General features: G+C 44.4%; 1 protein-coding gene across 1 annotated transcript; it reads left to right on the top strand.

Moving 5' to 3' along the window:
• Window positions 1-5452: 5452 nt before the first annotated feature.
• On the top strand, window positions 5453-9038 carry LOC137340471 (ATP-sensitive inward rectifier potassium channel 12). The gene has a single exon (XM_068002922.1). The coding sequence runs from the start codon at window positions 5471-5473 to the stop codon at window positions 6767-6769; it is 1299 nt and encodes a 432-aa protein (XP_067859023.1). The 5' UTR covers window positions 5453-5470; the 3' UTR covers window positions 6770-9038.
• Window positions 9039-11019: the final 1981 nt, after the last annotated feature.

Below are 11019 nucleotides of genomic sequence, written 5' to 3'. Positions count from 1 at the left end.
TCCATAATGAGAGATGAGGCGTGCTGGTCTCCAGAAGGGAGGCCTGGGTCCCGTCAGATGGGTCCAGGTCAGGGGAACAACTTGGCGTCCTAAAGAGAAAGGGGCCCAAAGGGGGACTCCATGAGGGTCCCAATGGCGGTCACACGCCCGATTGTCAGCAGCATGGGGCAGAGTAGGGTTGCCAACCTTCCAGAATTGTCCTGGAGTCCCCAGGAATTAAAGATTAAGCTCCAGGACACTGCTGGGAGCAACCTGGGAGAAATATCATAGGAGCAATAAAAAATTGTTTTTTTTTAATTCTCTTAAACCACTTTTGATTATTCCTTGTAAAAATATTGGACATGGGGGAAAAAAGGCTGTTTGACTGACAGTCAAGAATCTTCCAGTCGGGTAACGAAGAGTCTATTGACTTTCTAATTGGCGGCAGGAAGAGGGTGTGCCGCGAGGATGGGCGTGTCAGGCGACCAATGGCGGGAGAGTGGGGAGGGGGTGGTTGGAAGCAAGAGATCATGTGATGACACCTCCAGGAATATTCCCAACCAGTGTTGGCAACCCGAGGGCAGGCAGCTGCTGGGGGATGTACTTGTAGTGGTGTGGGCACCTGTCAGCACCATGCAAATCAGGTGCGAAATCTGGCAGAGTTAGCACTGGAGGGCACTGACGGGCATGATCCCGATATAACCAGCAGGACCATAGCCGGCAGATATTTGGGTCCCTGGTGTTTAGAAAACTGTTTTTGAGTTCTGGGATGTGGTCAAATCCAGTTTGAGACTGATGGGAGAAAGTCTCCACTCTCTGTTGGTCTCCCAGGTTCTGGGCAGTTCCTAATGAGCTCCAGTCGACAGCACCGAACTGTCGTGATTTGACGCAAGTTCACCACCTCACTCGGATAATGCAGGAAATGGAAGTGTTACCCTGAAGCAGTGGGGTATTCTCGTGAAGCTGGGCTCGAGACACATTGCCAGAGCAAGGTGAGGGATCATAACTCGACAACTAGTGTGCGGTTACCTGACCCGGGAGAGCTGCCGACACTGAGTGACAAAGGTGGAAGTCCTTCATTCCCCAGGGTTGAAGTATCTCGTTGTGAAGAGCACAAAATTAACCCCCTTACCCCCACCCCCCCCCCAAAAAAAAAGAAACAGAACCATAATATTTCTGGATTTATTGGTTAGAATTTCAAGCCCACTTTGTGGGTGTTGATATGCTCTGAACTGGAGAGAGGCGATTCTGAAAAGTTTCAATGGTGTATAACAAAATCTGCAGAGACAAAATGGGTTTGACAAAAAGCCAAAGTACTGACGATGCTGGAAATCTGAAACAGATGCAGAAAATGGTGGAAAGTCTCGAACAGCTGGGGAAAGATCAGATGAGAACTATTGAAGAGTGCACACCCGAAACATTAACTTGTCTGCTCTCTCCACAGATGCTGGCTGACCTGCTGAGTGTTTCCACCATTTTCTGTGTTTTCTATCATGTGGCATTTCACCCTTAGGACCTGGGCTTAAATCCAGCCCTGGCTGATGGGTTGAAATCCTCCACTCGCTGCCTGCTGACTCTGAGGTAGATCCTGACCTTGTGCGATTCAGTGGAAATTAAAATAGGGAGAGATATAAAACAGGCTGCCGACTCGCTATCAAAAGAAAGAACTTGCATTTATATAGCGCCTTTCATGACCTCAGGACATCCCAAAGTGCTTTACAGCCAATAAAATACTTTTGAAGCATAGTCACTGTTGGAAACGCAGCATCCAATTTGCGCACAGCAAGATCCCACAAACAACAATGTGATCATGACCAGATAGTCTGTTTTAGTGATGTTGGTTGAGGGATAAATATTGGCCAGGACACCGGGGAGAACTCCCCTGCTCTACTTCGACTAGTTCCATAGAATCTTTTACATCTACCTGAGAGGGCAGACAGGGCTTCGGTTTAAAATCTCATCCAAAAGGCAACATATCTGACAATGCAGCACTTCCTCAGTACTGCACTGGAGTGTCAGCCTAGATTTTGTGCTCAGGTTTCTGGAATGTGACTGTGAACCCACAACCTTCAGACTCAGAGGAGAGAGTGCTACCCGCTGAGTCACGGCTGAAGTTCTACACTATCGTACAAAGTCAAGGTCTACCCTGAAGGGTCCAATATGAAGCATCAGGGGGAAAACTCTCCAGTGGCTCGAGTCATACCTAGGACAAAGAAAGATGGTAGTGGTTGTTGGAGGCCAATCATCTCAGCCCCAGGACATTGCTGCAGGAGTTCCTCAGGGCAGTGTCCTAGGCCCAACCATCTTCAGCTGCTTCATCAATGACCTTCCCTCCATCATAAGGTCAGAAATGGGGATGTTCGCTGATGATTGCACAGTGTTCAGTTCCATTCGCAACTCCTCAGATAATGAAGCAGTCCGTGCCCGCATGCAGCAAGACCTGGACAACATCCAGGCTTGGGCTGATAAGTGGCAAGTAATATTCGCGCCAGACAAGTGCCAGGCAATGATCATCTCCAACAAAAGAGAGTCTAACCACTTCCCTTGACATTTAACGACACTACCATCACCGAATCCCCCACCATCAACATCCTGGGTGTCACCATTGACCAGAAACTTAACTGGACCAGCCACATAAATACTGTGGCTACAAGAGCAGGTCAGAGGCTGGGTATTCTGTGGTGAGTGACTCACCTCCTAACTCTCCAAAGCCTTTCCACCATCTACAAGGCACAAGTCAGGAGTGTGATGGAATACTCTCCACTTGCCTGGATGAGTGCAGCTCCAACCACACTCAAGAAGCTCGACACCATCCAGGACAAAGCAGCCTGCTTGATTGGCACCCCATCCACCACCCTAAACATTCTTTCCCTCCACCACTGGTGCACCGTTGGCTGCAGTGTGCACCATCCACAGGATGCACTGCAACAACTCGCCAAGACTTCTTCGACAGCACCTCCCAAACCCGCAACCTCTACCACCTAGAAGGACAAGGGCAGCAGGCACATGGTAACACCACCACCTGCACGTTCCCCTCCAAGTCACACACCATCCCAACTTGGAAATATATCGCCGTTCCTTCATTGTCACTGGGTCAAAATCCTGGAACTCCCAACCTAACAGCACTGTGGGAGAACCGTCACCACACGGACTGCAGCGGTTCAAGAAGGTGGCTCACCACCACCTTCTCAAGGGCAATTAGGGATAGGCAATAAATGCTGGCATTGCCATGAACGAACAAAAAAAAATATTTGGACAGTCTCAATCAAGTGTCACACTGGTGCAGTCGGGTCTGTTTTTCTGAGGTCAGGACTGACGTGCATTGTTGCGATCAAGTTGAGGGAACTTTATTCCGCCTTTAGCTGCGTGATACCTGATTTTGGAGCACTTGATGCTGATCTGAAGTGTGAAGTGTAAAGTGTTTTATTCCCCTCATCTTGATGAGCACAAAAATTCACAGAAAGTAGAGAATTGACAATACATAAAACATTTTTAGAATAGATTAGATTTGCTCTCCAAACTCAATACTTTGCAAAAAGCAAGCAAGTGCTTTTTTTTAAAAATGTGTGATGACGATTTGGGACATCCAATTCTTGGAATCTGAAAGTTGTAATTTAGAAAACAAAACGCTAGAAAATCAGTTTAGGGCTTGAAACCTTTACTGGGAGCGCAATCTTACTGCAATAAAATATTTCTGAAGCAATTGTAAGAAATTGTTGCTGCTATTGAACTGATAGAAAATGGATCGAGGAAAAAGAAAGTGTTGTCTTCTAAATAAACCTGTTCTCAGCCCAAAGCAGCACAGGAATCGGAAATGTGATTATTGTTGGCTGCTTTTGAATTACTGAACGCCAAGTTATTTGCAGTGTTACACAACTTGTCATACAATATCATGGGACTGTGACGTGTACAGGGCACTGGTTCTGTAGCTCTAGGTCGCAGTCTCACCGTTGGTGCACTATTGTCCCAGTCCCGCTGACCAAATGCCAACATTTAGTTCCTTTAATAGACGGTGAGAGTGCACTAACGTTCAATTTTCTTCCTACATTTATCTCTCCTCATGGAACATAGGAGCACAGGAACAGGAGTGGGCCATTCAGCCCCTCGAGCCTGCTCCGCCATTCAATTAGATCTTTGCCGATCTGCACCTCAACCCCATTTATCCAGCTCTGGACAACCCTGTTCCCAGGCATCTGCCAATGGGGTGTTTCAGCCCCACTGCTAGGAGATGCCCGAGAACAGAACTCGTCCATTGATTTTCCTTCCATCTCATGTGGAAATGCCCGAGGCGATTGGCGACTCAGCAGAGTGTGGGATTGTGCCCCTGTCCCATTTCTCTGTGGCGCCCTGTCACTCTGACAGGACTTCTTAGAATCATACAGCACAGAAGGAGGCCATTTGGCCCATCGTGCCTGTGCCAGATTTGTATTCCCTTTCTTTGGAATCTTGTTTAAATTCTAACTCAGTTTAAATGTTTAGAGGGACTGGACACAATGTTAACGCAAAATGACACCATGAAATGAGAAATCCTATTCAGCCTATATCTGCTCATATTCAGGGATAAATCTAGTTTCAGAGTCCTGACACTTGAGTGGGGCTGATTCTTGACTGCATATTTAAGAATCACATCTTCTGCCTTATTCCCCTCCCCCTTCCTAGTTCACTAATCTTTACTTAAAACTGCACAAGAGGTTTGCATGTGCTTAAATCCACTTATTTTGGGCTGAACCTGTTTCTCACAAGCACTGCTTGCAACCCTCCACCAAGGTTACCTTGTGACTGACTTCAATAATTCTCTGGAATTCCCTCCATAAATCTCTCAGCCTCTCCACCTCTCTCTCCTCCTTTAAGACGCTCCTTAAAACCTGCCTCTTTGACCAAACTTTTGGTCACCTGTCCTAATATCTCCTTATGTGGCTCAGTGTCAAATTTTGTTTGATTATGCTCCTGGGAAGCGGCTTGGGACGTTTTTTAACGTTAAAGGTACTATATAAATGCACGTTGTTGTTGTTGTCGTCGTCGTCGTTGTTAGCAGGTGTGCAAGACCCTACAGGGGGGGAAATAACCCCGGCCACTGATCAGCACCTAGCAGCAGTGGCACAGGTCGAGTCCAGGACCTCGCTGCGTTGACGAACTATGATCTGATTGAAAGGCAGCGCAGGCTGAGGGCTGAATGGCCTACCCCTGTTCCTAATTTATTAAAGGCGATAACTCAGTTTAACTCAACACTAGTGACGCAGACCCAAATTATATTAAAAAATTTTCACGGAGGTTGCATTTATAAATATTGCACATTTTAACCCTCATTGTTTTCGTTCCAGGGTACCGCGCTGACAAGACTCCACAGACGGCCAGCCAACCTGCCTGGACTTACTTCCATTGTCAGAGACTCTACTTTGGTTATTTTTCTTTGGGGGTGGGGGGGGGGGGTGGGGGGGTGGCGGTTGGCATACGGGACCCCGGCTGAACAAATTCTGTTCTGTGGACAGGAATGACCGGTGCCCGTGACAACCGCTACAGCATTGTGTCCTCCGAAGAAGACGGCCTGAGGTTGACAACCATGCCAGGAATCAACGGCTATGGCAACGGCAAAATCCACACCAGGAGGAAGTGCCGCAGCCGTTTTGTGAAGAAGAACGGCCAGTGCAATGTACAGTTTGCAAACATGAGCAACAAGCCCCAGCGGTACATTGCTGACATCTTCACCACCTGCGTGGACGTCCGCTGGCGGTACATGCTGTTGATCTTCTCGCTAGCCTTCCTCATTTCGTGGCTGGCTTTCGGCCTTGCCTTTTGGCTCATCGCCCTGATACACGGAGACCTAGAGAACCCGGCTGGTGACGAGAACTTCATGCCTTGCGTTTTGCAGGTGAATGGATTCATCGCTGCCTTCCTTTTTTCTATTGAAACACAGACAACTATTGGGTATGGCTTCCGCTGCGTGACGGAGGAGTGTCCATTGGCCATCTTTGTGGTTGTCTTCCAGTCCATCGTGGGTTGCATAATAGACTCGTTCATGATTGGCGCCATAATGGCTAAGATGGCACGACCAAAGAAACGAGCCCAGACCTTACTTTTTAGCCACAATGCGGTAATAGCCATGAGGGATGGCAAGCTTTCTCTTATGTGGCGGGTGGGAAATCTGAGGAAAAGTCACATAGTGGAAGCCCACGTCAGGGCTCAATTAATCAAGCCACGGATCACTGAGGAAGGAGAGTACATACCCCTTGACCAGATTGACATTGACGTGGGTTTTGATAAAGGATACGATCGTATATTCCTAGTTTCCCCTATAACTATTCTCCATGAGATCGATGAGGACAGTCCACTGTATGGTATCAGCAAGCAGGACCTGGAGATGGCGGATTTTGAAATTGTGGTCATCCTAGAAGGAATGGTGGAAGCCACAGCGATGACCACGCAAGCCCGCAGCTCATACTTGGCCAGCGAGATTCTGTGGGGTCAGCGTTTCGAACCGGTGCTCTTTGAGGAGAAGGACCAGTACAAAGTGGACTACTCACATTTCCATAAAACGTATGAGGTGCCCACCACTCCGCGATGCAGCGCCAAGGACCTGGTGGAAAGCAAGTTCCTCGTTCCCAGCACAAACTCCTTCTGCTACGAGAACGAGTTGGCTTTCATGAGCCGGGATGAGGACGACGAGGGCGACGATGATGATAGCAGGGTCCTGGATGACCCGAGCCCAAACAGCAGCCGGCACGAATTCGACCGATTACAGGCAACAATAGCGTTAGATCAAAGGTCTTACAGAAGGGAGTCCGAGATATGACCGTTGACTGTTACAATGACCCTTTTATCAAATGTAAGAAATGGGATATCAATCATCATGGGTGCCATAAAGGATTTTAAAGCTTGCATAGAATTAGGTCAAAATTTGATTGTAATGGTGGAGGGAATTCTCAAATATGAAGTCAATCTGAATGATAACTACAATGCAACAGAATGAGTTAGCGTTCAATGTGAGTAAAGATAGAATTATTACTGTCGTGCTTTTAGGAGATTATGTAACATTGGTAATTACCTTCCAATGGATTAGACATTAATGTAGAAAGTTATAGAATTGGGTACAGAAAGATGTTGAATCAAGTTCTTTAGGATGTGGGCAACTGTGAGCTTTAAGGAGAATAGATCCAGAACAAAACCATGATGTTTAGACTTGCAAATAGGCATTTCAACTTGTCAGACCAGATTTAATGCTCCTTCTGTGTGGGTTTTTTTCACCATTTGACATTTTTGCTTGAAAGAAGGAACCTTCGTACCAGCTGGCAGATGAATAGAGAGCAGAGATGGAATTACCGTACAGCAATGCACATTAAGTCAGCCACAGAGTGCGGGTGGCTCTATGTCAGCAAGCACGATTACCTGTGAACTTAACTGGTGTGAAGAGCTAGATATTGTATGAGGTGAAAACTACGCAAAGCTCCTGAGGCGTACAAAAAAAAGATACAAAATGGTGTCATTTGCGCTCGAGATGTCACATCGATGTTGCTCAAGCAGAGTACAATTTTGTAAAAAAATAAAGTTCTTTATCTTTAAATACAAATTGCTTCACAAGATTATACTACTGTACAGACCTAGCTAGACTGAGTGCTGTTATATATAATGTATAGGCCTAGCTAAGGAGAGTGCTGTTCCCATATATTTTATATATATATGTACACACACATATACACATACATACACACACACACACATACACACACTGTATAGTTGGGAGGAATGGTGTTATATACTGTATAGACCTAGCCTGGGTGAGTGCTATGGTTAATTACTATCAGGGAGTAATTGAAGGGGAAGGAATGTCTGGAGGGATAGCGTTTCTCCACTTTAGATGGAAATAGATGGGATAATTCTGCAAGGATCCACTCCCACTGTGGAGTATCACTAGATGGGAGCCCAGGTTGAAGAATCGGCCATATAGTGTTATAGCCCTATCTCAACCCTACATTCTCCTTTAGCAAGGCCCCAATCTAGGAGCAGAGCCCCACAGAATTACCCCCACAATGTACTAACCAGAATTTTGATTGATAGTTTTTTTACAAAAATGCCACTTTACGTGGAAACCTTTCAGTCAGATGTTCCTCTCTGCTAGGCTGCTCTGGTGACATCATCAGTGAGGAGTGTAACTCCGCCTCCCAGAGCAATTTCATAAAGAAACAGGAGGACCATGACTTCAGAACAGCCTGAGAACTGATTCATAGCCAAGGGGGTCTCCATCACATTATCTGCTGGGAGTACAGGTTTTCCAACCAATTGCGTTGTTTCCTGGGATCCAACGGGACAGACAACTTCTGGTTCCCACCGATTTTTTTTAAAAATAATTCATTCTCGGGATGTGGGCGTTGCTGGCGAGGCCGGCATTTATTGCCCATCCCTAGTTGGCCCTTGAGAAGGTGATGGTGGGCCGCCTTCTTGAACCGCTGCAGTCTGTGAAGGTGCTCTCACAGTATTAAGATTCCTATGGAGTCGCTCCAGAACGCACTGGCCTTTTTGCAAAAACATCAACTAAAAAATTCTGGTGAGCAACTCATAGATGGGAGAGTACTTTAAACAAAAGGTACTCTCCCTGGACTTTCCTTCCCCTTTAAGCTTTTGTTGATTTTGGTGCACTCTTTAGCATTTGCAATGCCTTCTGGGAAGGCACTGTCTTTGACACCTGTTGTGTGAAATCCTTGTACCTACTTATAGGGGTGTGATACCACTGGGATGTTTGTGGCTTGTCTCACACTAGGTAACCATGGTGACAGCATCATCAGCTTCTCTGCTGCAGCCTTGCACCTGTAAGACTGTATTAATTGCTTTGACCATCTTCGATCGTGCTAACCAACCTCCTTGTTTTCGACGTAGCCAATAAGCTTAACCTTGCATTCCCGTTACTTTGTTTTTTTCTTCTCAATTTTTGCGATACGTCTCAGCATAGAAGCTTGTGATTAAAAAAGGTATTTCTCTTAAAGGGATAAGGTGAACTTTGACCTCTGTAGAAGTCTTCCTCTTCACCCAGATTGTAAATGTAAAGAATGACTCTGGGTTCTGTTTATTTTATTGGATGATCAAAGAATTTATTAAATTAAAGAATTCTAATACAAATTGGAATTTGTCTTTTTTTTCAGCAATATTAATCCACCAACGGTATAATAAGAAGTGATAAAAGTATTTGATATTATAGATTGTTTTATCAAATTTATGAGAATAATATTGGATACCCTCAGTGCCCTTTGAACGATATTACTTCCTTCGATAAAATGGCCATCTCAGGACTTCACATATTTTTGTCCATCAGCCATTCATTCCAAACCACAAGAAAGAAAAGACTTGCATTTATATAACATCTTTCATGAACTCAGGGTGTCCCAAAGCGCTTTACAGCCAGTGAAGTACTTTTGAAGTGCAGTTGTAATGTAGGAAACGCGACAGAAATTTGCACACAGCAAGGTCCCACAAACAGCAGTGTGTTAATGACCAGATAATCTGTTTTTAGGTGATGCTCGAGGGATAAATATTGGTCAGGACACCGAGGAGAACTCCCCTGCTTTTCTTTGAATAGCCCCGTGGTATCTTTTATGTCCACCTAAGTAGGCAGATGGGGCCTCAGTTTAATGTCTCATGCGAGGGACGGCACCTCCGCTAATGCAGTGCTCCCTCAGTACTGCACTTGAAGTGGGGCTTGAACCCATAATCTTCTGACTCAGTGGCTCGAGTGCCGACCCTGAGCCAAGGCTGACATGAGGAGGCAGGAAAGAGAGGATTTCCTGTAAAAGTTCAAACTATTGAAAAGCCTCCCTCCTCCAATAAGGATCTGCACAATTCAGAGTGAGAAATCCAAAGGATTCAGATCTAAAAATCTATAGAATACAGGGATCTAAAAATCTATAGAATACAGGGATCTAAAAATCTATAGAATACAGGGATCCAGTAATCTATAGAATACAGGGATCTAAAAATCTATAGAATACAGGGATCCAGTAATCTATAGAATACAGGGATCTAAAAATCTATAGAATACAGGGATCCAGTAATCTATAGAATACAGGGATCTAAAAATCTATAGAATACAGGGATCCAATAATCTATAGAATACAGGGATCCAATAATCTATAGAATAGTGCAAACCAACAACATATAGAATACAGGGATCCAATAATCTATAGAATACAGGGATCCAATAATCTATAGAATACAGGGATCCAATAATCTATAGAATAGTGCAAACCAACAACACATAGAATACAGGGATCCAATAATCTATAGAATACAGGGATCCAATAATCTATAGAATACAGGGATCCAATAATCCATAGAATAGTGCAAACCAACAACACATAGAATACAGGGATCCAATAATCTATAGAATACAGGGATCCAATAATCTATAGAATACAGGGATCCAATAATCTATAGAATACAGGGATCCAATAATCTATAGAATACAGGGATCCAATAATCTATAGAATAGTGCAAACCAACAACACATAGAATACAGGGATCCAATAATCTATAGAATACAGGGATCCAATAATCTATAGAATACAGGGATCCAATAATCTATAGAATACAGGGATCCAATAATCTATAGAATAGTGCAAACCAACAACACATAGAATACAGGGATCCAATAATCTATAGAATACAGGGATCCAATAATCTATAGAATACAGGGATCCAATAATCTATAGAATACAGGGATCCAATAATCTATAGAATACAGGGATCTAAAAATCTATAGAATACAGGGATCTAAAAATCTATAGAATACAGGGATCCAATAATCTATAGAATAGTGCAAACCAACAACATATAGAATACAGGGATCCAATAATCTATAGAATAGTGCAAACCAACAACTGATAGAATACAGGGATCCAATAATCTATAGAATAGTGCAAACCAACAACTGATAGAATACAGGGATCCAATAATCTATAGAATAGTGCAAACCAACAACATAGAATACAGGGATCCAATAATCTATAGAATAGTGCAAACCAACAACATAGAATACAGGGATCCAATAATCTATAG

The sequence above is a fragment of the Heptranchias perlo genome, chromosome 22 (assembly GCF_035084215.1).
Source record: "Heptranchias perlo isolate sHepPer1 chromosome 22, sHepPer1.hap1, whole genome shotgun sequence".
Taxonomy (NCBI): Eukaryota; Metazoa; Chordata; class Chondrichthyes; order Hexanchiformes; family Hexanchidae; genus Heptranchias; species Heptranchias perlo.
This window is presented reverse-complemented; position numbering and strand designations above follow the sequence as displayed.

What these genes read in the sequence shown, in the direction of transcription:
- LOC137340471 (XM_068002922.1), top strand. Translation starts at nt 5,471, where the DNA reads ATGACCGGTGCCCGTGACAACCGCTACAGCATTGTGTCCTCCGAAGAA.